At 37.5% G+C, this 25,806-nt stretch overlaps 13 protein-coding genes across 13 annotated transcripts; 6 read left to right on the top strand and 7 right to left on the bottom strand.

The window, feature by feature from the left end:
- Positions 1–40: 40 nt before the first annotated feature.
- EV154DRAFT_592879 (uncharacterized protein) lies at positions 41–1,921 on the top strand (the record flags this gene model as incomplete). Its single annotated transcript, XM_051606932.1, has 10 exons — positions 41–50; positions 122–138; positions 194–309; positions 369–504; positions 666–766; positions 818–872; positions 941–962; positions 1,032–1,072; positions 1,132–1,506; positions 1,580–1,921. 10 exons carry the CDS (start codon positions 41–43, stop codon positions 1,775–1,777), a joined length of 1,071 nt encoding a protein of 356 aa, XP_051455407.1. The 3' UTR covers positions 1,778–1,921.
- Positions 1,922–2,663: 742 nt separating this feature from the next.
- EV154DRAFT_516217 (uncharacterized protein) lies at positions 2,664–4,457 on the bottom strand. The gene has a single exon (XM_051602349.1). The coding sequence runs from the start codon at positions 4,401–4,403 to the stop codon at positions 2,706–2,708; it is 1,698 nt and encodes a 565-aa protein (XP_051455406.1). The 5' UTR covers positions 4,404–4,457; the 3' UTR covers positions 2,664–2,705.
- Positions 4,458–4,865: 408 nt separating this feature from the next.
- On the top strand, positions 4,866–6,428 carry EV154DRAFT_516213 (Alpha/Beta hydrolase protein). The gene is made up of 4 exons (XM_051602348.1): positions 4,866–4,958; positions 5,030–5,305; positions 5,379–5,594; positions 5,660–6,428. Exons 1-4 carry the CDS (start codon positions 4,874–4,876, stop codon positions 6,178–6,180), a joined length of 1,098 nt encoding a protein of 365 aa, XP_051455405.1. The 5' UTR covers positions 4,866–4,873; the 3' UTR covers positions 6,181–6,428.
- Positions 6,429–6,904: 476 nt separating this feature from the next.
- Positions 6,905–8,161, top strand: EV154DRAFT_468123 (peroxisomal membrane protein 4). The gene is made up of 5 exons (XM_051597789.1): positions 6,905–7,148; positions 7,223–7,440; positions 7,523–7,724; positions 7,799–7,924; positions 8,000–8,161. Exons 2-5 carry the CDS (start codon positions 7,292–7,294, stop codon positions 8,117–8,119), a joined length of 597 nt encoding a protein of 198 aa, XP_051455404.1. The 5' UTR covers positions 6,905–7,148; positions 7,223–7,291; the 3' UTR covers positions 8,120–8,161.
- Positions 8,162–10,417, bottom strand: EV154DRAFT_516196 (kinase-like domain-containing protein). Its single transcript, XM_051602347.1, has 5 exons — positions 10,238–10,417; positions 10,040–10,172; positions 9,883–9,979; positions 9,510–9,808; positions 8,162–9,437 (listed from the first exon to the last, which is right to left on the bottom strand). Exons 1-5 carry the CDS (start codon positions 10,287–10,289, stop codon positions 8,270–8,272), a joined length of 1,749 nt encoding a protein of 582 aa, XP_051455403.1. The 5' UTR covers positions 10,290–10,417; the 3' UTR covers positions 8,162–8,269.
- EV154DRAFT_516194 (uncharacterized protein) lies at positions 10,393–11,730 on the bottom strand. The gene is made up of 2 exons (XM_051602346.1): positions 11,482–11,730; positions 10,393–11,417 (listed from the first exon to the last, which is right to left on the bottom strand). The coding sequence occupies exons 1-2, from the start codon at positions 11,674–11,676 to the stop codon at positions 10,530–10,532; spliced, it is 1,083 nt and encodes a 360-aa protein (XP_051455402.1). The 5' UTR covers positions 11,677–11,730; the 3' UTR covers positions 10,393–10,529.
- EV154DRAFT_516191 (Fructosamine/Ketosamine-3-kinase) lies at positions 11,702–13,038 on the top strand. The gene is made up of 2 exons (XM_051602345.1): positions 11,702–12,003; positions 12,079–13,038. The coding sequence occupies exons 1-2, from the start codon at positions 11,866–11,868 to the stop codon at positions 12,811–12,813; spliced, it is 873 nt and encodes a 290-aa protein (XP_051455401.1). The 5' UTR covers positions 11,702–11,865; the 3' UTR covers positions 12,814–13,038.
- EV154DRAFT_447064 (kinase-like domain-containing protein) lies at positions 12,917–14,959 on the bottom strand. Its single transcript, XM_051597123.1, has 4 exons — positions 13,932–14,959; positions 13,736–13,855; positions 13,534–13,674; positions 12,917–13,477 (listed from the first exon to the last, which is right to left on the bottom strand). Exons 1-4 carry the CDS (start codon positions 14,655–14,657, stop codon positions 13,187–13,189), a joined length of 1,278 nt encoding a protein of 425 aa, XP_051455400.1. The 5' UTR covers positions 14,658–14,959; the 3' UTR covers positions 12,917–13,186.
- Positions 14,960–15,412: 453 nt separating this feature from the next.
- EV154DRAFT_424738 (uncharacterized protein) lies at positions 15,413–16,341 on the top strand (the record flags this gene model as incomplete). The annotated part of the gene is made up of 3 exons (XM_051596209.1): positions 15,413–15,797; positions 15,861–15,955; positions 16,018–16,341. 3 exons carry the CDS (start codon positions 15,413–15,415, stop codon positions 16,339–16,341), a joined length of 804 nt encoding a protein of 267 aa, XP_051455399.1.
- A 37-nt stretch (positions 16,342–16,378) lies between these two features.
- EV154DRAFT_516176 (uncharacterized protein) lies at positions 16,379–17,117 on the bottom strand. The gene is made up of 3 exons (XM_051602344.1): positions 16,870–17,117; positions 16,625–16,768; positions 16,379–16,544 (listed from the first exon to the last, which is right to left on the bottom strand). The coding sequence occupies exons 1-3, from the start codon at positions 16,939–16,941 to the stop codon at positions 16,500–16,502; spliced, it is 261 nt and encodes an 86-aa protein (XP_051455398.1). The 5' UTR covers positions 16,942–17,117; the 3' UTR covers positions 16,379–16,499.
- Positions 17,118–17,211: 94 nt separating this feature from the next.
- Positions 17,212–19,076, top strand: EV154DRAFT_516165 (uncharacterized protein). The gene is made up of 6 exons (XM_051602343.1): positions 17,212–17,549; positions 17,634–17,917; positions 17,998–18,110; positions 18,175–18,261; positions 18,325–18,430; positions 18,493–19,076. Exons 1-6 carry the CDS (start codon positions 17,351–17,353, stop codon positions 19,009–19,011), a joined length of 1,308 nt encoding a protein of 435 aa, XP_051455397.1. The 5' UTR covers positions 17,212–17,350; the 3' UTR covers positions 19,012–19,076.
- EV154DRAFT_516164 (uncharacterized protein) lies at positions 19,056–20,916 on the bottom strand (the record flags this gene model as incomplete). The annotated part of the gene is made up of 6 exons (XM_051602342.1): positions 19,056–19,650; positions 19,756–20,126; positions 20,204–20,366; positions 20,544–20,560; positions 20,636–20,797; positions 20,860–20,916. Coding segments are annotated over 6 exons (1,340 nt in total), but the record flags the coding sequence as incomplete, so codon positions are not given.
- Positions 20,917–21,254: 338 nt separating this feature from the next.
- Positions 21,255–25,324, bottom strand: EV154DRAFT_604421 (uncharacterized protein). The gene is made up of 3 exons (XM_051607398.1): positions 24,112–25,324; positions 23,704–24,024; positions 21,255–23,603 (listed from the first exon to the last, which is right to left on the bottom strand). Exons 1-3 carry the CDS (start codon positions 25,108–25,110, stop codon positions 21,513–21,515), a joined length of 3,411 nt encoding a protein of 1,136 aa, XP_051455395.1. The 5' UTR covers positions 25,111–25,324; the 3' UTR covers positions 21,255–21,512.
- Between the last annotated feature and the right edge of the window lie 482 nt (positions 25,325–25,806).

The following is a 25,806-nucleotide window of genomic DNA, read 5'->3' as shown; positions in this document are numbered from 1 at the left end:
GAATTAATTAGAGTCTGAATGTGAGTGTAGCTATTTAATTATGAAGAAAGGTCCACTTTACTAAAAGTCTAATAGAACCCAAATGGGAAAAGATCCTCCCAAAGAGCCATTTCCCATGAAGTTAAGAAGGCCATCGAGGTATAAACATAGCACAACATAAATACGCAGCTGATACTAATTACACTTTTATCAGCTGTCTGCCCGGGACAAGATACATGTCAAAGGTTTACGCGGTACTCTAGGATCAAACTTGTATGAGCTTGCTAAGAAAATCGAGGTCAAGGATAAAAAGTCGGGTTACTTTTATTAGTAAGTTTTGGTTAGGGACGTGTTTATTTCTTTTTTAATTCAGTTTTATTTTTTCGTAGTCTTTGCAAAAATTCAATTATAGACTTAACCAATACAAAGCGAGGAAGTCAAATTGACTTGCTGGTCGTCCAAAATTATCGTAGGATATCAGCAAATTTAAGAATAATGATCCCGTCAGGTCCTATCCTTAAAAAAGTAAGCTTTTCTTTTTGGAAGGACATCATTTGGTCCACCATTTTTTTTTAAAAATCATGCGTGATTTTTATTGGTGGGAAGAATAATATTCCGAGAAAAAATGAAAGGGAAACATTCGGTTTGAACCCCATATTAACACTATTTTTCATGTATTATCTTAGGTCGATGGCATCAAGTTATTAACAAACAAGTATCAAGAAATAGACGTACATCAACCAATCAATGAAGAAGAGATCGTATTAAAGAAGATCTTCACCTACATGTAAGCTGAACAAACTCTAATTAAAGAATGAACTAACAAATTTTTGTTTAGTTTGTACCCTATCGTGTATAATCCGACTAGAATTACAAGACACTTATTTAAACAAGTGCTCTGAGCAAACTCGCCTTATGCGTTTTTGGGGAAATGTGTTTGAATATTACTTTAATCGTCCAGATTATACACTATTTCCCCAATGGTAAGTAAATTGAATGGAAATGTTGATAAATCTCGAAGTTAACACCAGTTTTTTTTTTTTTCTATCTAGGGGTGGTAGCCATTTACAGTGTATTCACAGCCATTTACAGTGTATTCACAGCCATGGCACCGTTTCGTTGGGTTGCTAATCCACGAGACGTTACTTCAAGTTGGATGTCATTATTATTTCTGAAAAAAATGATAATGACATCGATGTCTTGAGTGGCGCCTTTGCATCCGTTCGTTATGCTACAGAAAGGCAAATATTACGATGGTGCTTTAAATTTTTGCCTGTATCTTTAAAGCAACATTTATTGAAACATTTATTGTCTTTTGCGGCATATATTTCTGCAAGTGGAATTTACAAAATCAAGCTGCCTATCATTCGCATGATGGGCATGAATTGTCAGGTTTCAATTCTGAATCTTATAGATAAAAACGTATACTCTTCCCAAGAAATCTACAGCTTTAAATATCCGAAAACGATAAAGCAGATCAAAGAAGGAGGTATACAAGATTTGATGGCTGGACTCTTGTTACTTGAGGTAAATTAGTAAAGCACAAAGTTGAAACTGTAATGTACCTGGTTAATGACCTTTACTTTTTTACGTTGTTTAGAATTTGCTACTTGACATTGAAGATATATACAACGACTGTACAAACGACACCACGGACAAAATAGACAATATCCGAAATGAGCGTGTCCATTACAAGCCAAAATCAGTAGTGGATGAATATATTTCTGCTGTCACGTGGAATGAAGATGATAACAATAGCAGCAATAACATTGGAAGTGAGTCCGAAGAGGAAGAATGAACGCACTAATTTCTATTTGCTTGAGTGGTAAAACACACATAATATATAACTACAAAAACTACATATTTAATAACGGCTACAGCCAATAATAAATATACACAATTGCATAATAAAATACTCATAATACTATTTCAGATAAGGATACGACAGTAAAATATTTTTATCATTATATAACCTTTAGTCATAGACAGAGAGACATAATGTCTGTAATAAAGGGAATAGAAAAAGAATACTCTTTGCTACTTCTCACAGAGTATGAACTTCAAATTCGAACATGCCCTGCTGCAATCATAAAAGATTTAGACAGCCATATCTCTGTGTGACATACAAAGCATAATCTAATAATTATCACAGTACACCACGAATCAGACTTAATGGAAAGAAGAAGAAAAAAGCGAGAGGAGGGGGGGGGGGAGGACACTATTTTTCCTGGCTAGAAACATATTCCTTGAATGCAGTCAGTGTGTGCGTAGTCGTAAGGTAGGACTCGATTCATACAATTGACACCAAAGGAGGTCACCTTTAACTAAAGTACAATAAATATACGATAATAATGTCCATCAGAGCTTATTTTCAACGTCTCGTTTGGACTTTACCCGAGATCAAGATCAAATGAGCACAAGAGTGAAAGAGTAACAATTGAGTAGTCAGTGAAGTATAAATCGTTTTACTACAATACATTATTCGTAAACTGGTACTTTGTTATAATGTTTGTATTTATTCTTGTTTTCAAGTCTTGAGGACAGCCAATACACTTGATCTAACATTATAATCACGTGCACTTTGATTATCCATAAGAAAAGCATGATCAGACTTAATCTCAAGAATGAAACGGAGGAGCTTTTTTAGGAAACAGCTTAAATAAAAAAAAAGTGGAAAGCATTGATTAAAAGAATAAAAAATCACATTCAGCAAGTTAATTGTTTTATTAAGTAGAGTATTCTACAGGTTCGATTCTGTATAAATTATGTGGATCACAATTTATTTCGACCGAGGGACTATGAACCTTGATAGTAACACTTACAGTACGTCGTTTATTATGTACCAAGCGAGGATTGGCCCTTACTAGCATTGAACTAATTTCTTTGGAGGTCCGGTCCAGATACATTTTCTTGCCACAATGAGAACGTTGATAGTCGAAATTGAGTAACACATAGGTGGTCTCTTGAAAGGTTCTGCGACTCACTCTGAAATTGAAGGATTTGAGATTTTTGAAAGCGGAGAGGTCCCATATGTATTTATGATCGGTGCCGCGAAAGGTATTCTCTTGGGTACAAGTAATTGTTTCAGCTTGAGGTAAATAATCGTAGAGTGTATTAAACAGATCCTGCCAAGGGGTTGGACAGTTGATTCTTATTTCTGTTCGATTTGCCTTCAATTGAAGAAATCCCACATCCATAGAAAGTGTCTCGAGTCGAGGGAAAGTTTTGGCATAGGTCAGTATATTCGAGAAATAGAGTAAGTCTGAGATGGACAATTGGTATTGTTTGAACGCTAGGCTTGTCACAATCCCTTCTCGGTCTATAAAACTAAATATCTCGGCAAAATATCTACCGTCAAATAGTTCCATCGAAGCGCTATAGTTTACTTTATCTCCACAGGCAGTGATCCTCTCGCCTACAGGACCTTCAGGAGGATAAAAGGTGACATGACACTGTGCGTCTCGTTTTCCTTCCAGCTTACACAAGACATTGTAAAAGGAATTCGTAGGTGAGAGTAGTATTGAGGAATCATTTTCGTTGAAATCGATACGTAAATCCTTGAATTTTTGGAGCATATCAGCGAATGGTTCAACCATCCAGAAGAATTCACGTTCATTGCCAAGGATAGTTAAATGCAAGTAATCCAAAGGTTGTACAATTCGAATATAGTTCATATAGACAGGTGTATGAATTTCTAAAGATAATGTCAACCGTTTCAGATGTCTGTTACTTGTTGTACCAATCTGACTATTTGCTCGAGGAGGGATCGGATATCGACTGCTGAATTTGAGATCTACCATGTTTTCGCAGCAAAGTAAAATATCAAACAAGGTCACATCATTTTTTTCTGGACAGTCGTAAGTCAAATGGGTTAAGCATACGAATTGGGGCAGGTAATAGCTTAGGCCTTTTGACTGGGTTGATAATAGATCGTGGTTGCTTACATTTGTGCTGAGTCTTGTAATCGATTTCCGAAAGTTATAACAAGCAAGAAAGTGGGACACACGTTCTGTTGGATTGTTTGAGTAGAAAACAATTTCCTTGATATGTTGTGAATACATGTTGGTGTGTTTGACTTGGGACAAGATAGATAAATAGCGACGGGACAGAAACCGAGATTGAAACTCCAACTTTTCCAAATTCAAAAGGTGTGATAATAACCGTAAAAAGATGAGGCCTTCTAATCCTTTAGCAATCTCATTTGGGCGTGCCTTGTGCAAAGTGAGTGTTCGCGTCCAAAGTCCATTTGAAAAAATAGCATCGTTTTTGATAGGGTTTTCCCTGATCTGGACATCTTGAAAATAGAATGGAACTGCAACTTTATACCACCGTTTACATACATACATGGATGACTCGATATCTCTTCTCTGTAGCAAGCGAAACACTTGAATTAGTATTTCGTTTGGAACAGTTTTTGAGGACATGCTTGTATAAATGAAGGATAAAGAGAGAGAGAGGGAGAAAGAGAGAGAGAGAGGGAGACGAGTTGCTGCGCTTTGTGTCAAGTAATATAAATATATCTACATACCTAGGGACAGTCACATAAATTATGCGTTGCAGCTCGATTTACCACTACTGTGGTGCATAAAAAGATGTTTATTTGAGGGTGTTCACTTTTTTTATTTTGAGCCAATAGAACCAGATAAAACCTATTTCTGATACAGTAGTGTCATTTATCTTTAACGATACCCTCGTTTTTCGTTATTGTCTATTTGAGAGTTTCTGTTTTAACAAGAAGGTTAAATATCTTCCGACCCAATTTGGTAACTATATAAAAAAAAAATGAATAGCCCTTTTTGTCCACGTATGTACCACGAGAAATAATACAATATATATATATAAAATATTCTTCTCATATTCTTCTTTTTTTTCTCTCTCTCTTTCTCCCCATAACATGGAATCCTTTCATCCAGGTACAAAGACCTTGGTATTCAGTATTTTATGTGCATTTCTTTCCACCAAAAATGGCAGAAATTTAGGTAATACATCTCACTCCATTAATATTATAAAGAACAGTGACGCTGACACCTACATTTTTTAAAAAAAAAAGGTGCAGAAATTTTTCATAAACATATCAAGCTCAAATTGTTATTCTGTCTTCCTCTCAGTCTTCGTTGTAAGATTGTATTAGCCGTGATGAATATGCCTCTTAAGCAAAGTCGAATGGTCATGTATCTTGCTACTCGACCTTGGGGTGCTCAATGGGATGCCATCACTAAAATCTCTAAAGAAGGCTGGAGTGGTCATTGGATTGCACCTCAAGCTACATCCTCTTCTGTAGAGCATACAGCCAAAGAAGCGGATTTAATTATTTATTTTATTCACGGTAAAGTTTATATGTATATATGTCAGATTAAATTATCCTAATTGAGGTCATCTTGTTACACCTATATATTAAGGTGGAGGGTTTAGAGTAGGTCATTCGCTCATGTACACAGATTCATTCATGAAAATCATTCATCACTTGAAAGAAAAAGGAATGGATGCCCGTATCTTTTCCATTGATTATGGGCTTTGTCCTGAAGTCCAATTCGATCGTTCCAAGCAGGACTGTATGGACGGTTATCGGTACCTGGTGAAAGAACTGCAGATTGACCCTAAACGTATCGTCCTTAGTAAGTTACGGACTTAAAAAAGATTTGGGATTGGGGGTTTTTTATTCATTTTCAAATACAAATAGTGGGTGATAGTGCGGGAGGTAATCTCGTGATACATTGCTGTAGCGAGATACGCAAGAGTGGAGTAGCGGATCAGTTAGAGCAACCAGCAGGCAACGTACAGATTTCACCTTGGGTGAACATTGATACGAGCGAAACGATTCGCGATGGTGTAGTGTATGAAGATTGTTTAAACCGACGTACGTTTGATAGGACGGATTTTGGAGAATATTATGGTTCTGTGATGAAAAAGTGTACAACGGAAATGGATAAACAAAAGGTATTACGGGATGCTAGTATTTCACCCATGTATGGTAGATTTGTTGGACTTTGCCCTACCCTTGTAACGTATGGTAGCACTGAGGTATTTCAGGATGATGTGAAAAGGATGATTGAGGTCTATAAGCGAGATGGTGTTTCAGTGGAAGTAGTGAAGAAGAAGGCACCCCATATTTGGATTATTTGTAACATGCTATCACCCAATGACAGAGTGTGGAAAGAAGGATGTTCAGTGTTAGCGGATTGGTGTGCAAAATGTGTGTAATGTCATACTCGTGTCACCCCCCAAAAAAAGAAGATCTCACTTGTACCGAATGAAACACTCTCTTCTATTTTTATTAATAAATCTAAACTAAACTGACCAATGATTCGTGACGGTACACTCTTCATTTGGCTGCACCCGAAAAAAAAAAAAAAAAAAAAAAAAAAATTAATAATGATCAAACAATAATAATAGGCCCAGTGTTTTTATAAAAAGAGTGAGATAAGCGGCGATCCTTTTCTTTTTTTGTACTAGTATATTTTTTTTTTGTTTTATGAAAAAAAAAAAAAAAAAAAAATATACATATGGGAGTTTTAAGGGGTTGGGTGGGTAAAAGGGGGAGAGATGAATTTTTTTTTTTTTTTTTTTTTTGTTCAGGTGGAAGTGGGTTTGGCGGCTGCTTGAAGATGATGATGATGTTGCTGTTGTTGTTGTTGTTCTTTCAAGGCCTGAATAAGATTTCTGGTTTCTGATTCTTCTTCTTCATCTTCCTGTTCATTTTCATAATAAGCCTTGATGACAGCGTACTCGTCTTCACTCCAATAATAATCACTTTCTGTGTCACTAACTGCAGTGGTTGTTGTGGAAGGTCTTCTTCGTAAAGCATCTTGGGTTGACAGGGACATGATGAATCCCATCATTTCATTCGCTTCTTCATGCTCTCTTACTTCATTGCGTGCGTCCGTTGGGGCTTCTTCTCTTTCTTGATATTGATAGCTCTTACATAACTTTTGGGTCATCAGAAGAACTCATACAAAAAAAAAAAGAAGAGGAGAGAGAAAAAAAAAAGAGAGAGAGAAAACAAGAGAGAGAAAAAAACAAGAAAAAAATTCTCATTTTTGAGAGAGAGAGGGAGAGCCACACAATGGAGTATCGTTTATTCAAACTCCGATTGTCCACTCGCCCTTTCTTGTCAGGCTGACTGGCCTGGCATGACTGGCTTAACCTTGTCCCGTGAGAGAGAGAGAAAGGTAAAAAATACACTTACACACGCATTATTCACATGTGAAAAAAAAAAAAAATTAAAAAATCACACATTTCTTAGGCTCAATTTTTTTTTTTTTTTTGCACATATTTTTTCCCTTTTTTTTTTATTATTCTCATCTAAACGATAATGAAGGACTTTCTTACTCAATTAGCACTTGACCCTAAATACCATGACTTTCTCTCCATTGTAAAAGGTTTCCGTAGCGGTGTTGTTTATGGAGCTAAAGTTCGTTTTCCTCATGCCTTGGTCATGACCATCTTGTTCAAGACGGGCTCGTAAGTTTTACATTGATTTTAGTCGTACAAAAAAAAAACAAAGCAGAAAAAAAAAAAATAATTAACAAATAAAAAAATAAAGTGTGGAGAGTAAAGTGAAGGGCATTTTCAGGGCCACTAAGCAACATGCTCAGAATTTAGGTATCTTTGCTACCATCTATAAGACCTTAATGATTGTTCAGAAAAGAATCAATGGTGGGAAAGAGGCTAGTATCCATCCTTTTATTGCTGGTGTGGTGGGTGGTTACTATGTTTTTGGTGAGAACAACAGCATCAACCAGCAGGTAAACAATTGTTTAACAATATATATGCATTTTTTTATATAAGTATTAAGCAATTTTTTTTTTTTTTTTTTTAGATCATTTTATACTTGTTTTCGCGTGTGGTACTTGCATTGGTCAAAGTGCCCGTCAAGAGACAGATCATTGATGCTCCTCAACACACATATCCAGTCTTTGCTGCTGTGGTTTGGGGTCTTGTTATGGTACGTTGCTACGTGAATTTTTAATCTAGTTCATTCCCATGTCACTGACATTTTTTTTTTTTTTTTTTTTTGTAGTGGTTGTTCCGACATGAACAGGAAACGGTTCAACCTTCACTTCGTGCTTCCATGCAATATATTTATCGTGATTCCGACCATTGGAATTCACTTCGTACACTCTTATGGCATAATAAATAGAGAGAGAGAGAGAATTGGAAAACGGATTTATTATTAAAAAATGGGTTATACATGAATAAGTGTGGGCGAGAGACATTTACAATGATGAGAAAAGTGCTTTGAGGGGGAATATTATAAAAAAAGGGAGGAAAGGGAGGGGTTTTTTTTTTTTTAATCATGTAAGTGGACACGTCTATTCTTTAACAAGGTTGCATTGTTCATATCCAATTCAAACAAATTACGTCTTCTCCTTGTAGTGGGTGTAGCTAAAGGAGCTTCCAAGGTCTTTTGTTGTTGTTGCAATTGTTCAGCTGTTACCGTATAAGCACCAGGTGCAATTCCTTTACCATCATGAACCATTTGTTCTGCCATAGCCATCACCTCTCTTTGAATTCCATTATTGATATGAGGATGATGTTCGTTATTGGAACTCGTATCTGAATCCTCTTCCTCTTCTTCTTCATCATCTTCTTCCGAGATGGAGTCATAACCACCAGCAAAAGGATGAGGTTGATTCATCGCTGTACCACCAGGTGTATTGGCACGCTTGTTCTTCTTTTCTTCTCCCATACGTTGTACGGCATAAGTAATATCCAAAATTTCCTTGATGGAAGTAATACCGGGAGAAAAGACATCTGTTCTTTTGGCAGGTTTACCATTAGGCGTGGTAGGAGCATAGTTCGTTTGACTCTGTCTGTTCTGTTCTTGTTGAGCAGCAGCGGCTTTAGCAGCAGCATTATTCATAGCCAATGTACGAGGATCATTGGACTTTGTTTTGAGTTCAGCAGGTTGATGTTGTTGTTCTGTTTCAACCACAGGACGAGGAGGAGGAAATTGTGACTTGGTAACCCAAGGATGTTGAAAGAATTCCTCGATGGTGTAACGTTTTTCAGGGTCGACGTTGAGAAGATTGGTAATGAGGTCTTTAGCAGCAGGTGTAATAGGATCCCACCAGGGACTCAAGAAAGTGTAATCACCACGCGCTACTTTATGAGTTAAAGCACGAATGGATTCATCGTAAAATGGAGGGAAACCACAGAGAATGGTATACAAGACACAACCAATGGCCCACATATCAACGGATTTGGAATATTTTTGATCGCGCACGATTTCTGGTGCGGTATAACCCACGGTACCACAAGGTGTGAGTGTAGAATTATCCCAAATCACTTTGGAAAGTCCGAAATCTGCAAGCTTGACAACACCAATACCACCACCCCCTGTGCCTTCTATAAACACACCTTCATCCACTTTGTCTTCATCGCCAAAGGGATTGTCTACACCTGTACGCTTTGTCCATGGAATGGGTTCAAAGAGAATATTCTCGGGCTTTATATCACTACATATTGAGAATAGTTTTAGTAAGGATTACGTCATATCATGTAAGCGGCCTTTTTTTGTTTTGTTTTACCGGTGTACAACACCACACTCTTCATGAAGATAACGAATACCTTCAGCGACTTGAACAATGACATGCCTGGCAAGATCTTCACTGAAATAGGTTAATTCGACAATACGATGAAAGAGTTCACCACCTTGACATAATTCCAACACCAAAAAGTAATAATCATCTGATTCGGAGAACTGAACAAGCTTGACAATGTTCTTGTGCTGCATGTTACGCATGATTTGTACTTCCTTAAGAATATTGGCTCGTTCTGTAGCCTTTGTCTTTTTCTTCATGTTTGGATGTAAATGCGATTTGCCAGTCTATATACATATATATATATATATAAAGGTCAGTTTTTATATGTAAGAGAGATTGTAAATAAATCCTTGTTTACCTCGGATGCATCCAATTCTCTCTTTCGGACTACTTTGATGGCTACTTCCTTATCCGTCATTGTATCTCTGGCTTTAAACACATATGAAAACGCGCCTCTAGCAAAAAAATTCATGTGAGTATGTATACAAGTGAAGAATAATAAGATATAAACTTACTCGCCAATCTTTTCTGTGATATCGTAACGTTCTAAACCAGGGTATTGAGGTAAGACCGTCTTACGTTGCTTCTCTTCTTGAACAATACGAGTGGCCACATCCTTATTCTTTTGTTTCTCCTCCGCTGATAATTCTGTAGTGCTCATACTTAGATAAAAAATAAAAAAATAGAGATGAAAAAGTGAAAGAAAAACAAACCTTTAGCAACGGATCTTTTTGGTTTAAATAAACTTTTTATTTGTGCAAGCATTTTTAATGTTGTATTATATATATATATTATTTTTGGGGGGGAATAATAAAGAAGAAAAAAAAAAAAAAAGAGATTAAATCTAAAAAAGAGTTTATAAGCTACGAAAAAAAAAAAAAAAAAAAAAAAAATACGAGCAAATGACGTCGGTATTTCCTTTTTAGTCTTCACTTGACGTCAGTGACGGGGGGAAAAAACAGGGTTTCACAAAGAAAAGTATGTCATTGCCTTTTGTTCTCCTAATCATCTTCTGATCACCCAAGCTTCTTTTTCACCCACTTGCTTAATGTATTTCTTTCGTCTTAGTACTTGAATTAAATAAGAAATAGTTGTTTCATCATGATCACCATCCATTAAAGCCAATACATCCTTGACAGTTAAGAGAATACCAGGTCTATTGTTAAATAAGTCATACACCTTTGTTAATCTGATAGAGGTAGGAGGGGTTCGAAATTGTTCTGGAAAATGGATCAAATTGAATTGTTTGGGAATGAAGGACTCACTACTACCACTCATACTACTACCCACTTCACTTCCATAATACGATGATATCCTTCTTTCTCCCATCATTCCCTCTAAAGGTCTAATCCCATCTGAAAATTCATAGGCTTCTATTTCACTTGTAGGTTGTCTCGACTTGAAAAATGCTTCAAACCTTTCTTTACTCTCTCGATCCTCTACATCCATTGCAAAATTATCTACTTCTTCATCAGACACTCGATATCCCACACTATGCATCGTATTCTCCGTTAAGAGTCGCACTTGTTCTGCAATGGGTGTACCTTGTAATTGTGAATCAGACAGAGTAAAAGGTACCGTACGGGGTGGTGATTGTCGCATCTTTCGAGAATAAGCACTGGATGAAGTCGAAGGTGTATTTCCACCCATATTAAAATGTCGGTCGGTGGGGGGTCGAAGTGGGCTAGAAAACGTGTCCGACATAAAAGGTGTACGACGATACTTTAACCGTTCTGAAAAAGTGTTACCCATCCTCTTTCTCTTTTCTGCAGTCCCACCTGTCCTCTCTAATATCACAGGTCGGTTGGTGGAGTTGGTCGAGAATACTTGTGTGTCATCCTCTAGTATCTGTGACGGCATGTCTCGAATGTGTTGAAAGAACATGGCCCATCCCTAAATGTCTCTTAAGTGTGAATAAGAGAACTCCCCCATGTCACCCCCTGTTTCCCTCTCCTACCTGACTGTTGTCCCAGATCTTTTGAGTAACAGCCGCAAACCGATCCACTTCATGGGAAAGTTGAAGCAAGTTACGATTACAAGTCGAAAAGTTTTCATCAATGTGTTGTAAAGCTGCTGTTGTACGTTGTTGCACTCTTTCTAGTCGTGCATCTAATTCTTCTTCTGTCATTTGTTCCAACGCTTTCTCTGTCATTTTTTTAATGGGGGGTGTGTGATAATAATAACAATAATAATAATAATAAAAAAAGGCACGCGTTCCCGCTGTAAAAAAAAAAAAAAATGATGATTCCCCCCAAACAAGTCACACACACACACACACTGTAATGCATGACGCACATCTTTTTTTTGATTGTAGACATGTGACCTATTTATCTTTCCTACCATGTCTGAAGAATACATCATTTCCGAGTTAAAAAGACGTCAATTATGTACGTCAATACAATCGATCCAATCTCTATCAGGCGGTTGTATTAGTACCGCCCAACGTTATTCTACAGACACAGGGGATTTCTTTGTAAAGGTAAAAAAAAGGAGAGATAATAAATCACATCTATAAAAATCACATAACACACATAATATATATATATATATATAGACAAATTCAGATGCTAAAGCGGAACAATGGTTTCTAGCAGAATCATTGGCTTTAGAACGTATGCATGAAGCTGTACCAGGATTCGTACCACGTCCTCTTTTCTTTTACAGTCAGAGGGATCATCCCGCTTTTATTGTGACAGAATTCATGAGGTTGTCTACGGCAGAAAAGAGACTTCCGGACATGCAACGCCAATTAGGAACATCACTAGCCCATTTACATTCCCATCAAGCACCTCAATACGGGTTTCCTGTCACTTCTTTTTGTGGTACTACCCAACTCAACAATACACCCAACTCAAACTGGTGTGATTTCTTTCGTCATCAGCGTTTACAACCTTTGTTGGATGCGGTGGCAGGTCAGAACCCAGATCTAGACAGGTTAGGTCAGTCGGTCGTCCGTCATTTGGATCATCTCTTGGCAGATATCCACCAGAAACCCTCTTTACTTCATGGTGATTTATGGAACGGCAATTGGGCTGTCAGAGACCATCAGCCAGTGATCTTTGATCCTGCATCCTATTATGGACATCATGAGGCGGAGTTTGGAATAATGAAGATGTTTGGTGGCTTTACTTCAGACTGTTTCGATGCTTATTATGATGTGGCGGGGTGTGATGAGCCAGAGGAGGAACGTTTGAGGTTGTATGAAATGTATCATCATTTAAATCATTTTTTCATGTTTGGTGAAGGGTATGACACAAGCTGTGTAAGTCTGATGGAGTCCCTTCTCTAATAATAAATTTATTATGTACGACCCTTTTGTTGAGAAGCACAAAGTGTGGGTACTTGGACGATAGTACTCATGTAATGCAAATGCGTTTTAAAAAAAGAGTATATGTGTGTGTGTGTGTGTGTGTGTGTGAGAGAGAGAGAGAGAGAGAAAGAAATGTATACATAAATATATATATATATGAGAGAAAGATGTGCATGCAAGTGATGATCTTTTTTTTTTTTTTTTTGCTTTGTTTAATCACATGCTTATTCAATTTAAGAATTAAAAAACTTTGTGTTTAAAATAGTGTGTGTGTATGGGGGGGGGGAGTGCTTTAATACAGGAATGTGATATGTACAATTAATAAAAAAAGAGAAATAAATAAACAAACAAACTAATCAGAGTAAGGTTCAAAAGTGGTAATAGATTGAGATCTGCGTTTAAAGCGATCATAGTGTCTCTTGAGTGAATTTCTTCTTCCCTCTAAAAATCCCGTGTCGGAATCTGTTTCGACCATACCGTGCTGGGAATAATCAAAGTTTAAGAATTCATCTTCCAACTGCATTCGATATCTCGCTTCTTCCGTGACAGGGTTTAATACATCCATACTACTACTAGTTTTGACAGCTGAATGTCGTTTATTGTGAGAGATCAACCCATCCTCCGTAAACAGTCTATACTGAGTCTATAAAAAAAAAATTATGAGTATATACCAGAATAAATGAAATGGAAAATACGCACTGTGGTAGGCTTATTGGGTGGGGTCAGCTGCTTCTTTTCTAATAAATCCCAATCCAAACCTCGAAACCAAGGATGCATCTTGAATTTCTCAAATCCATCCGTGTTGCACCCCAACCGATGGAAGGGCGATTTGTCCAGCAACTAATAAAAGTTTGATGTTGTTAGGTAAGAAAAAAAAAAAAAAGAAGAGTGAATACTTTACACCGGTGATGACGTTAATACAGTCTTTTGATACAATCTCATACACATTGTCAGGAAAGACGGGCGTATGATGCAATATGGAATGAACTAGAGCTTCTTTGGATGAGGCTGTAAATGGACGCTAATAGATAATAGAGAGTGAATATAAATTGAAACAGAAAAGAGGTTTTATTGTGTGTTTCAGTTGTATTGTTTACCATGCCAAATAAGAGTTCGAAAGTAACAATGCCTAAACTCCACCAATCGACGGAGGTTGAATAACCTTTTCTGGCGAGTATTTCGGGTGCCATGTAAGCGATGGTACCCCCTTTTGACCAAATCCATGGTTGACTGGGAGATAACTGAGTGGCGATATTAAAATCAGCGAGATGAGCATATCCTTTAGCGTCAGTGAGAATATTTTCTGGTTTGATATCTCGATGAACGATTCTCTTTTTATGGAGATAGCCCAAGGATAAGGCCAAAGTGGCAACATGATGTCGTACTTGTAATTCATTAAATCGTTTAGGGTCATTTTCGAGTTGTAAACGTAAATCGCCGGCCAACATGAGATCAAGTGCCATAAACAAGGTTTCATCATCTTGAAAGGCATAACGCATATTAGCAATGTAAGGGTAATCGATGTGTTCGAGTAAGCGACGTTCGGATAGGATGTTGCCTACTGCCTTATCCTTGATGATTTGTGTCTTATTCATGTATTTAAGTGCATAGCGTCGTTGTGTCTTTTTGTGTTGTACAATCCGCACTTTACCAAATCCACCTTTTCCAATGATCTTGAGTACTTGGAAATGATTTAATTCCGGTCCTTTTTTACATATTAAAAATCGTCCGTTAATTTTCTTTCTCTCTCTCTTCTTATCTCTATTTTCAATCTCACCTCCGCTTTCGTCGATTTCTTCTTGTTTACAGCATAAAGCACCCATTTTTATGTATATATAGAACAAAAGAAAAAAAAAAAAAAGGTACAAAAGAGAGAAAAGAAAAAAAAAGGAGGGAAAGTTTTTTTATATAGTACAGAAAAAAAAAAAAAAGTTGTTACAATCCATTTATTTGAAAACCGCACCAGTTACATTTTCTCTTCACACACACACACACACAAGCTTCTTTTTTTGTCTTTCCTCATCAAGGTCCCCTTTTTTTTTTTTTTTTTTTTTTTTACTCCATGGAGAGATGAAGAAAAGGAGGGGGGGGGGGGAAGAAAAAAAGAGAGAGAAAAAAAAAAAGAAAAAGGTTTTAGGGAAAGCGCGAAAGAAAGTTTCACTGCATAAGAGATTGTCTGTGCCTAATTATATATAAAAGGCGCGCGTTCCTTTTTTTTTGATGGGGGGTGTATGAGCTGACATAAGAAAATCTCGAGCCATAAAAATAATTTTTTTTTTTTTTTTTCACATGCAGTGGCAAGTCTCAACAACTAAATCTGAGTTTGCATTAAATAGCTTTCAAACCCCCAATTAGGGTTTTTGGGGTGGGGGGTTTATCTTTATATAAAAAAAAAAAAAAATTTGTAATTTATTAATTTTTTCTTTTTTTATTATAATTAAACAAACAATGAACGAAGAAGGTAAAAAAAAGAAAAGAAAAATAATAATAATGCTCCCAATAAACAATAACACACACACACACACAAAATAATTGTTTAGTGCTGTCAAAGTTAAAGTCTGTGCAGTGGAGTTGGCCCATGGTGTTGGTGTCAGTCTTGTCATTCTTGTTAATCTACCGTCATTACGGTGGTTATTATTACCGTTCCACCATGGCCAAAGTCTTACTCTTTTTTGTCTCTGTCTATGGCTTTATTATTGCCTGTATTCTCACTCCTCTTCGTTGTACCCATCTCATCAATTATTCCGTCGCTAAAGTCATGCGTGCTACTTCTCAATTCTGGACTGGCTTAGAAGTCGATTGTGAAGGCCTCGAGCTACTGGATCAAATCAAAGGTCCTGCTATCTATGTCTGCAATCATCAATCCTCTTTGGATGTCATGCTCATTGGTGTCGCTTATCGTAAAAATACCTCCATTGTTGCCAAAAAGGAACTCAAGTCTTATCCCTTCTTGGGCTGGTTTAGTAAAGTAGCTTCATAGGATCGCTTTGATTCTCTGTTTTATTAACAATTCACCTCCTGTGTAGTGACCATGAGTAATGCCATCTTTTTAGATAGAAAGAACAGAGACAGTGCTGTCAAGGAAGCCAAACAAGCAGCTGCTGATATTCACAAGAAGGGGGTAAAATTTAGAACATGTGTCAAAAAATACAATGATGACTGATTTTTTTAAAAATGTAACAGATCAATGTTTGGGTATTCCCTGAAGGAACTCGTGGACATGAATCTGAAGTCACATTATTACCTTTTAAAAAGGGACCATTTTACATGGCAGTACAAGCTAGAGTACCCATTGTACCTGTCGTCCTTGCCAATTACTACAATCTCTATAGTGCTAAAGAAAAGCGATTTAACCCTGGTACCGTCAAATGTCGTATCTTACCCCCTATCTCTACAAAGGATGTCTTGGAGGAATCATCCGAGGTTCAAAAGTTGGCTGATAGCTGTCGTGAGCAAATGTTGATCGCTCTTAAAGAAATCAGTCCACAAAAGAAGGCAGACAAATAAAAATATATAAATAAAAAAAATAGACTTTTTTTTTTTTTTTTTTTTTTCCTGTTTATTTTGGGCCAACAACATGAAACGCGGGAGAGAAGTGATATGATAAAAATATATCTCTTTCTCTCTCTCTCTCTTTCTATCTCTCTCTCTCTCTGTCTCTCGTCCTAGAGTTGAATTTGATTACGGGAATTAAACTTGTGAACCAACATCTACAGGCAGACAGAAAAAGAAAAAGGGTTAAGTATACATGTGTGTGTGTGTAAATGAAAAAAGGGGGGGAAGCTTTTACCTGGCAACCGCAGAAACCAAGGAAACAGGCATAGACAGCAGCAGCAGTGAAACAGGCCTTGGCCGTCATCTTTGGGTCGTCAGGGTCAGAAGTAAATTCTGTCAAAATCTCTACTTCAGCATCAAACGCCATGCCGAGAACAATCTACACAAAAAGGGAGGCGGGAATAAAAATTAATAAAAAAAAAAGCGTGTTTGAAATAAGAAAGAGATGGATGCATAAAAAGAGAGATGATGTCAACTTACAAGAAAGAGGATACCACAAAAGGATAACAGACTACAACACGTAGCATAACCAGGACTAACAAAAGTCTTCATTTTTAAAAAGTCTTTCTAAAAAAAGAGGGGGTAGGTAACAAAGCGAAAAAAAGATGCTTAAACAACAAAAAAAAAAATCTAAAACCCGTTTAGACAAACTGAACGACGTCACAGATGACGTTTATGAGTTCTTTTTTTTTTTGTTGAATCTTTTTTTTTTGTTTCTCCCGCCCTTTTTCTTATTTCAGCTCTCTCTCTCTCTATATATATATAAAAAAAAACTTTTTTTTTTTTCAACACTATAAAAAAAAAAAAAAGTGCAGATTGTCCTTTTTTTTTTTTTTTTTTTAAATAACTTCTTCAAACAAAACAATTAGAGCAAGATACTTGAACAAGTGGCATTGACTTTGATTGCAGGAAGATATTCTTCACGTTTGCAAGCAACAACTTTTATTAAACGCAATAGCCAATGGGCACGACTAAAAGTCGTAAATCTAGGCGGAATAACTCGAGACCAACTGCCTATACTTTCTTATCCAACATTGCACTCGGAAGTGAAAAGAAACCCCCGTCACCACCACCATTGTCGTCCCAAGAACCACAGGATGACTTACAACTCGCTTACCTCTCCCACAACATACACTACGTTGACGACACCCCTCTCGGCGGTAAGTAATTCCACACACCACCACCACATACCACCACCTTTTATTAACCCTTTTTTTTTTTTTTCTCTCTCCCTTTTCATTCAGCTTCTTTGCACTCATCCGACAGTAGCTGCTTTTCAGCCGACGAAGACCAAACCACCACCTTACCTACTGAGACCCACCCTCGAACGCATTCAACAACCGCTCCACCCGTTATAACATCCAATGCGCTGGATATCTCACAACAAAAGAGAACCAAATACCTCATCCCTAAGCGCAATCCCTCCGAAAGCAGCAACGAGAGTCATCATAAACTCACACGCGAGGACAGCGAACGTCCCATTGCATCTGAGAAAATCAAGAAAAAGTCGGCTCACGGCGAAAAAGAGGTTTTTTTATTTGTTTTTAATTCATTCATTGGATTTATTTTTTTTTAACATTTTTATATTTTAATTTTAAAAAAAAAAAGCATGGCCACAACGCAATGTCCATCATGTCCGTATTCCGCTATTACACGGACAAGATTCGACATTCATCAAGTAAGCGAAAGACCTTTGATCAGTCCGCTCATCGTGGCTACGTGTAAGTCATTCATGAGTATATATACAATACAAAAAAAAATAACTGACACACGGAGAATGTGTAGACAGCAACAACTTGAGAGCCATGACGGGCACAAATACCGTCGAGCCAATTCCTATGCTCATTACCTGAACACAACGGGTTCCTTACTGTAAATTGTAGAAACACACTCTCCCACAATGAAGAACAGAAACTAACATTTTATAAAAAAAAGTAGTGATGATACCACGGTGGAACAACAACTTACAGCGGATTCGTATGACCCGTATTTCCTAGATGATGACACGTATGGTAAATATGGTCTAGATCCAAGCTCATTGGTAAGTGATAAAATAAAAAAAATTTTAGCGTGTCTATACTAACATACCCCACCAAAACGCAGGGAACGTTGACGAATGGGATGCGACCGTCTGATGTAAAACGAGAAATGAATGAACAGTTTCGACAAAACCACCCACAATTGTCACCCGAGATCACGCTTTCAAAGATACGAGCGATTAAGCTTCACTTGTTTGAGATTGGCAAAGGGCTTGATCTGGAAGTATCCAGTGTAGCGCATGCGTATGTCTATTTCGAGAAATTGGTGGTGAAAAATATGGTGACAAAAAAGAACCGTAAACTATTGGCTGCCTGTTGTCTCTTTTTAGCAACCAAAGTGAATGAGGCGAAAGGGACATGGTTTCAACCGTTGCTAGAGGCGATGGATGATGAATTGGGTGTGGATGCGAAGGAAATTCATGAGCATGAGTTTGCGGTATTTGCTGATCTGGAATTTAATCTGTATGTACCTCGAAGAGAATTTATGCCTCATTTCGAAAATATCTTTCGACATTTAGAATACAAGAGCATTGGAGAATATTTAAATAATTCGACTTTTTTTGAAGTCCATCGACGCATGTAGTTTTTTTTTTTTTATTATTTACACAAAAAAAATAAAATATATCTATATATATATATATATATATAAACATTATTTTATATGATGGACGGAAGAAGAAGAGGAAGAGTTGGAGGAAATAGCAAGTGGTATAATCGTGGTTGTATTACTATTTAAACTAATAAAAGTATCCATCTCTCTTCGTGGAACGGGATGATGCATTGTTCCCAACAGTTTCAATTTTCGAAAGAATTTACTCACTCTTCCTCGTTCAGTCTTCGTCGTGGGTTCCTTAAGACTATGAGCAGAGCTACTTTCACCAATCATCTTGTGTACAGCTTCCTTTTCATCTTTGGCAGACAACCATTGTTCCATCGCAGCAGCTGATTCACCCATATCGTCCAACTCTTGCACAACCGGTGCTTCTTCTCCATGACCATGATGATGATGGGCTGGATCCGGTTTAGAACTGAGCAAGAATACACCGTAAATTAATACTCCTATTCCAACAAAGACTAGAATAATAGCCCATGGAGGATAGTTTCCAATCTCGTCCAGGTAGATGATGGTATTCACAAGACCCACTGCAGTATAACTACCATAAAATACAGGGACTACCACTACGGAAGAGTAGAGTTTAAGGGCTGTATTTAAGCAATAGACCTAAAATGAATAAATTATGAGAAAAAGGGAGGAGGAAGAGGAGGAGGAGGAGGAGGAGAGACAAAAGGGATATATAATAATAATAATAATAATAATAAAACTTACTTGAAGAACAGCAGTGACGAGTAAAGCCAAGAGGATGAACCTGCTGACATTATCGTTAAACTGATTTACCTGAGATTGCATGGACAAGGTAAATAGTTTGACACCACTTTTGGCCAAGAGTAAGGTTTCACTGGCCAAGAGACCACCTTCGATACTAAACATCAAGCCAACGATATGCTTCATTTTCTTTTGGTTCATGGTAGCAAATACTTGACTCTTGCGCTTCCTGGATTCATCTGAGATGGCCCAGTTGGACCAAATAGAGATAGTTAAACCACCAAAGGCAATGATATTGAGAGCACTAAAGTAAATGATAAAGATGGGTCTGACAAACTTGACTTTGAGACTTTCCAGAGAGATGGATTCTTCGGCTAAGTTTTTAAGTAGTTAGTAAATAAAGGAAAAGGGGGAAACAGATAAAAAGGGGGTTTAAAAAGAGTATACATACGGTCATCACCATTGTACATGCCTCCAAATACAACAATCCATATTACAGATGCAACAACGACGCAAGTACCGAGAACGTCCTTTCGAGTGATTTTGGTATTGACGAGTAATTTTGCAAAGATAAAGTTGAATATTAAGGCCACACTTCCAAGCGGTGCAACCCACTACAAATCACAAGTTTTGGATAAAAAGCGAAAATAAATATAATATATATATATATATATATATATATATATACAGATAGAAAAAGAGAGAGAGAGAGAGAGAGAGAAAAAAGAGGTTTTTTTTGGTGAATAAGATATATATGTAAATAGAGGCTCCTTTTTTTTTTTTTTATTTACTTGAGTTTTTAAATAATCTAGATTAAGAAAGAAAAAATGAGAGAGAGTAAGAGATCAGTTGTTTGTATTTATTAGATGTACAATAAACATACTTAATGCGATTGTGCTACCAATTAATTGACTGGCAATGTATGTATAAAGACCTAAATGCCATAAAGGTCTTCCACAATCACCTCGTTGGTGGTCCTTTTTGGATTCTTTTACATGATCTAGTTTCAAAATATTTAGACCAAGTGCATCCATAAATGAAGCACCTAGTTCAAAAAGTCATCAGAAAAAAAGATAAAATCACAATGATCCCCCCTCAAGAACAAACCTAGAGAAACAAAGATTCCAATAACAAATCGTATAACATTCTCTTCTGTCCCCATACTACTATTATATATATATATATATATAAAAAGAGAAAAAGGAAGAAAAAGAAAAAAAAAAAAAAAAGGAAGAAGAAAAAAAAAAAAAAGAGGAAAAAACAAAGGAAAAAGAAAAAAAAAAAAGAAAAGAGAGGATTTTTATGTAAAATGTTTGTTGTAAATAAATAAAAAGGAAAAAATAATAATCACAATACAAATGTAATGCATGATCGCCACTATATCATATATATTCCTTCTAATAATAGCACATATTGATTACTTTTTATCACGCACACACACTCTCTCTCTTTCTATTCCTGTATTTCATTACATATCCCTCTTCCCAAATAAATACATGATTATTTTAGTTGAGACCATTTTATTTCAATTAAAAATTACATTATAAAAAAAAAAAAAAAAAAGAAAAAAAAAAAGAGAGAGAGTAGCGAGAGAGAGAGAGAAAATTATTATGAGAGAAGAAAAAAAAACGAGGGGGTGAACAAATAGTAGAGAGCTTAAATTAAATGGAGGAGAAAAAGAGAGAGAGAGGGGGGGGGGGGTTAGATAAATAATAAAGAATAATAATAGGAAAATAATAAGAATAATAATAATAATAGGGTTAAAATATATTTGAAGAAGAAGAAGGAGCATACAACTGTTGGTTAGAAAGTGTCAAGTCATCCACATCTTCATCCTCATCTTCATCAAGAACAGGTGGTCCATCCATATTCTTTTCTAAATCAACAATCGCATTAGGTGCTCCATCCATGTAATTCACACTGTTACGGTTACTACGGCCATGTTCTTCACGCAACCGAAGTGTTGTTTTACGACTCAGTCCATATGGCTCAGGTGTTTCCTTCCCTTCCACCTGCTGCTGCTGTTCTGTTTCTTTTTCTTCTTCTTCTTCCACTACCACCATGACCGGCTGTACTTCCTCCTCCTCCAAAACGGGCACTTCATCTTCAATCATGCGAGGTGCAGCATCCCCGTCTTTTGTGATCCAGAAAATATATTCAAATTCACTCATAAACAAGTTAAAAATTGTAGCAGGGATACCCAGTGTAGGAGAGAACACAATGCTCACATTACGCATCGTCATCTTGTTGATATCCGAATGTTGCACCACACGAATCAAATGGGCTGTCAAGGCTCTCAACAAGGTATAATTCGAAAGTGGTAACACAGACACCAGTCTACCCAACTCATTCACTCGATCTTTGCGATCCAGCAGATCAATCACATGCAGGAAATCCATCCGATGCTCTCTTGTCAGTACACTGGTAGGTAATTCACGCAACCACATCTTGAGTAGTCCAGCCACCACATGCACATCATAATCATCCTTGGCCGCTAATATATTCACATCTCCCTCTTGATTGAACTTTTCTCTCAAGGCCTTCATTGTCGAATTACTACCACTGAGACGATACAGTCCTTCCTCTAACACTGCATCCATCGCATCTAGATATTCAATACAACGGTACACCACCGCTGGTAACTCGTATCCTTCTGACACGCGAGAGATACGCACCGCTTCTTCTAATGACACACCAAATACTTGTTTGGCAGGTTTAGGCAAAGGTACATCTTCGTATTTCTTGGATCGTTCACTTTGTTCATGCGATGTACGAGATAAAAATCCACGTAATCCTCCTCCTCCATTACCACTACCACCTCCTCCTCCTCCACCGCCTCCTCCTCCACCTCCTCCTCCATTGTTCGTGCTGAGATTCGTATGACTTCCAGAAGCTTGATCATGAGTAGTAGCCGAGGCTGACTGCGATGGTTTAGGAGGTCCATTCTGTTGTTGTACCTGTCCCTCTGTATTACTAAATAACATCTTCTTTCCCCAAAAGGTCATACGATGTGCCTTGTTTCTAGCCTTTTTCTCAGGTTCACTTTCAGACACAGGAGGTTCCTCTACCTGTGGGTAGGTAATTGTGGGTGATAAAGCACGATTGTAAGCATGTGGGTTTAAAAAGTCTTCATTCGCCAATTGTTGCTCAGTGGTGGCAGAGACCAGGTTACCCATTGAACTACGACGTACGATGGTGGGTCGAGGTGCTTGTAAACGTGCATGGGATGTGTTACCGGATTGATCCAAACTGGTACGATCATGGTAGGACCAAGTTGCGTTGGGTGACACGGAATTAGAAGCGGGTACAGTACAAGAAGAGTCTGTGCTATCGCTTGAAATGGAAGGTGTGGGTTGACTGTATTTAGGATGTGAAATGGCCATACCAATGGTGGAAGGATCTTCCACCATCACTGTGGAGGAGCATGGGGTAGACGTCAATTTATCCATATCGGCAGCAGTTGTACTGCTCATGTCGAGTTTACTAATGGGTGTAGCGGAAATAGCACGAATCTCTCCTTTACTTAACTTTCGGGGTTTTTCTTCCTTGTTCTTCTTTTTAGAGGAGGACGTGGTGGTGGTAGAAGAAGACGATTTGGTGAGTGGGATAGCGTCTTCTTCAATATGAATGTTCTCGAGTAAAGCATGAACCCAATCATCACGATCATCATCGGAATTAGCACATAGAATATGACGGACATGATGCGTAGAACCAACACGTTTTTGTTCCACAATTAAGAAGGCGTGTCGATATACACTATTGTATTCTTCCGATGCAGGAGAAGAACCAGGCATTTGTCGACCGATTTGAGCATTGGTTAAACGAATGGAGCCAAGCTGAGTTCCTTCCTTCTACATGCGGCCAAAAAAAAAAGGGGGGGTTGCACGAGATGTTTAATTAAAAAAAAAAAAAATGTGTGTGTGTGTGTAATAATAATAAAAAAAGACTTACGGATTCATAGTATTCAAGAATATTTTCGTTCAAGACAAAGTAACGAGTTTTCCAACCTCCAAAGTTCTTGCCTCGTTTGGTGAGATAACCTTCACGCTTTTGGCCGACAGTTTGATAGATATTGGAATCAATGATGTTTGTACAGAGGAAAGTACAGATATCTGTGGTATCTTCCATGGGTAATGAAAGCATATGTTGTAAGTATTGTTCCAGGGCCACTTTACGTTGATCCACCTTGGTAGGTGCATTATTTGAGAACAAGGCCTTGTCGGGTAATTTACCCAACCTACTTGAAACCGCACGATTACGTTGTGTTTTCAGCTAAAAAAGATTGTACATATGAGTGATTGATATAAATGTAGATGGCACACGAGAAAATAAAATAAAATAAAAATAAAAATAATGTACCTTGGAATCTAAACTTAAAAAGTCTGAATATAACTTCTCTACTCGCCATTGTTCCTCAAAGTGTCGACTGGTAGATTCATCCTCATCATAGGAACCGACGGACAAGATGAAAGAAATGACTTCTTTGCCTTTATCATTGGGTTTAATATTGGAGCCGACCACTTTAATAGAGACATGAGAGAGGTTGTGGAGTAAGATGCGTTGCTTTTTGGATAAGGGATCCTCGAGATCCTCCTCGATTTCATCATCATACTGATACTTGGAATAGAGTGTACTTTCACGCTTTTTTTTGTTGCTTGTTCGAGGTGGTGGGATGGGAGGAGAAGCGACACGCATGGTGGGATCATGCTCGAGAGCAGCTCTTGCAGGAGGCATCATTGAGTCTCGTTGACGTGATGTCTTTCTTACCTCGAGTGAGGAAGAGGATTTAGAAGGCGAAGGTACAATGAAAGGCGAAGGATTTCTTGTGCTGGGAGAAGGTAAAGGAGCACTATCTTTACGTCTTGTGGTATGAGGACCAGGTGCAGGAGAGCCAGGTGAGGAACGACCGTTCATGTCCTCCACGCGCATCAAAGATTCGGGTTCAAACACAACTTGACCCTCTGACCTGATATAATCGTCTGCTTTTTCCTTGAGAGGTCGATAAGGTGAACGAGGAGGAGGCATGGGGCTGGTGGTGGGAAGCGTAGTGAAGTTGAAGGCTTCCGTGTCACTGCTATTGGGAGTAGGAGTAGAAGCATCATCTGCTTCTACAATCTCTTGTAGTGCTTGAGGTGAGATGAGTAAAGAAGTGACACGTTGCTTTCGAGTCACTTCCTTTTCTAGAGAACTAATGTGGTCTTGTAAACCATCTCTTTCTGCTGAGAGTCGAACATTGTCTTTTTGAAGGTTTTGAATCATGACTCTTTGCTTTTCAATAATCTTCCATAGTTGATCGTTTTGTGAACGTAAATGGGGAATCTCGTCTTGTCCATAGTTGATGACGGGTGGTTGTGACATTGTACACTTAAGTAGAAGAAATTAAACAACAAGGGAAGGGTATAGTATTAAAAAAAATAAAAATATGAAAATTTGACAACTTTTTTTTTTTTTTGGTTGGTTGGTAGGTTGGTTGGTTGGTTGGGGGAGGAAAGGGAGGTAAGTGTATAAAAGGGAGCGTCAAAAAAAAAAAACAAAAACACACACAAACACACACTATAAGACACACACAATGGGCAAAAAAAAAAAAAAAAAAAAAAAAAGATGTAAAAAAATAAAAATTAATATGTAACAAAGAAGGGAGAAATAAATATATAATAAAAAAACGAGGAGGTTGAATAGGTTTAAAAAATGCTAAAAGTCGTACAAATGTTGTGCAAGAATTAAATAGCGTCTCTTTCTGTCTCTTACTCTCTCTCTCTCTCCTCTTCTTTTTTTTTTATTTTTTATAAAAAATCGAGAAAAAAATCGGAAGTTTTGTTCAGTTCTTTTTCTTTCTTTACTCAAAAAAAAAAAAACCATGGAAACAAACATGTCAAAGGAGAAGGCGTGTTCTCCTGAAGAAAATGTGCTAATCTCGGATAGTTCAACTACTATTGCGGTACAAATCACCGTGTCACCCAAACTAACTAATAGTAATTTATTTCGATCATTGAATATCCCACGATCAAATTCGCTTGATAACAGCAATTATTGTCACACCCATCACCATCACGA

The sequence above is a fragment of the Mucor mucedo genome, assembly GCF_025094135.1.
Source record: "Mucor mucedo strain NRRL 3635 chromosome Unknown EV154scaffold_77, whole genome shotgun sequence".
NCBI lineage: Eukaryota > Fungi > Mucoromycota > Mucoromycetes > Mucorales > Mucoraceae > Mucor > Mucor mucedo.
Note: the sequence above shows the minus strand (reverse complement) of the source record. Positions and strands in the feature narration are given on the sequence as shown.

Coding starts and splice junctions, on each gene's coding strand:
- EV154DRAFT_516217 (XM_051602349.1), bottom strand. CDS start 4,403: ATGTCCTCAAAAACTGTTCCAAACGAAATACTAATTCAAGTGTTTCGC.
- EV154DRAFT_516213 (XM_051602348.1), top strand. CDS start 4,874: ATGGAATCCTTTCATCCAGGTACAAAGACCTTGGTATTCAGTATTTTA. Junction 4,959..5,029: donor CAAAAATGGCAGAAATTTAG/GTAATACATCTC, acceptor TAAAAAAAAAAG/GTGCAGAAATTTTTCATAAA. Junction 5,306..5,378: donor AATTATTTATTTTATTCACG/GTAAAGTTTATA, acceptor CTATATATTAAG/GTGGAGGGTTTAGAGTAGGT.
- EV154DRAFT_468123 (XM_051597789.1), top strand. CDS start 7,292: ATGAAGGACTTTCTTACTCAATTAGCACTTGACCCTAAATACCATGAC. Junction 7,441..7,522: donor ATCTTGTTCAAGACGGGCTC/GTAAGTTTTACA, acceptor AAAAAAATAAAG/TGTGGAGAGTAAAGTGAAGG. Junction 7,725..7,798: donor ACAACAGCATCAACCAGCAG/GTAAACAATTGT, acceptor TTTTTTTTTTAG/ATCATTTTATACTTGTTTTC.
- EV154DRAFT_516196 (XM_051602347.1), bottom strand. CDS start 10,289: ATGCTTGCACAAATAAAAAGTTTATTTAAACCAAAAAGATCCGTTGCT. Junction 9,980..10,039: donor ATCACAGAAAAGATTGGCGA/GTAAGTTTATAT, acceptor TTTTTTTGCTAG/AGGCGCGTTTTCATATGTGT. Junction 9,809..9,882: donor GAGAATTGGATGCATCCGAG/GTAAACAAGGAT, acceptor ATATGTATATAG/ACTGGCAAATCGCATTTACA.
- EV154DRAFT_516194 (XM_051602346.1), bottom strand. CDS start 11,676: ATGACAGAGAAAGCGTTGGAACAAATGACAGAAGAAGAATTAGATGCA. Junction 11,418..11,481: donor AGATCTGGGACAACAGTCAG/GTAGGAGAGGGA, acceptor AGAGACATTTAG/GGATGGGCCATGTTCTTTCA.
- EV154DRAFT_516191 (XM_051602345.1), top strand. CDS start 11,866: ATGTCTGAAGAATACATCATTTCCGAGTTAAAAAGACGTCAATTATGT. Junction 12,004..12,078: donor CAGGGGATTTCTTTGTAAAG/GTAAAAAAAAGG, acceptor ATATATATATAG/ACAAATTCAGATGCTAAAGC.
- EV154DRAFT_447064 (XM_051597123.1), bottom strand. CDS start 14,657: ATGGGTGCTTTATGCTGTAAACAAGAAGAAATCGACGAAAGCGGAGGT. Junction 13,856..13,931: donor TCGAACTCTTATTTGGCATG/GTAAACAATACA, acceptor ATTATCTATTAG/CGTCCATTTACAGCCTCATC. Junction 13,478..13,533: donor CACCCAATAAGCCTACCACA/GTGCGTATTTTC, acceptor TTTTTTTTATAG/ACTCAGTATAGACTGTTTAC.
- EV154DRAFT_516176 (XM_051602344.1), bottom strand. CDS start 16,941: ATGAAGACTTTTGTTAGTCCTGGTTATGCTACGTGTTGTAGTCTGTTA. Junction 16,769..16,869: donor TTTGTGGTATCCTCTTTCTT/GTAAGTTGACAT, acceptor CTTTTTGTGTAG/ATTGTTCTCGGCATGGCGTT. Junction 16,545..16,624: donor TTGGTTTCTGCGGTTGCCAG/GTAAAAGCTTCC, acceptor GTCTGCCTGTAG/ATGTTGGTTCACAAGTTTAA.
- EV154DRAFT_516165 (XM_051602343.1), top strand. CDS start 17,351: ATGGGCACGACTAAAAGTCGTAAATCTAGGCGGAATAACTCGAGACCA. Junction 17,918..17,997: donor CGGCTCACGGCGAAAAAGAG/GTTTTTTTATTT, acceptor AAAAAAAAAAAG/CATGGCCACAACGCAATGTC. Junction 18,262..18,324: donor AACACAACGGGTTCCTTACT/GTAAATTGTAGA, acceptor TATAAAAAAAAG/TAGTGATGATACCACGGTGG.
- EV154DRAFT_604421 (XM_051607398.1), bottom strand. CDS start 25,110: ATGTCACAACCACCCGTCATCAACTATGGACAAGACGAGATTCCCCAT. Junction 24,025..24,111: donor TTTTAAGTTTAGATTCCAAG/GTACATTATTTT, acceptor AATCTTTTTTAG/CTGAAAACACAACGTAATCG. Junction 23,604..23,703: donor TTCTTGAATACTATGAATCC/GTAAGTCTTTTT, acceptor GGCCGCATGTAG/AAGGAAGGAACTCAGCTTGG.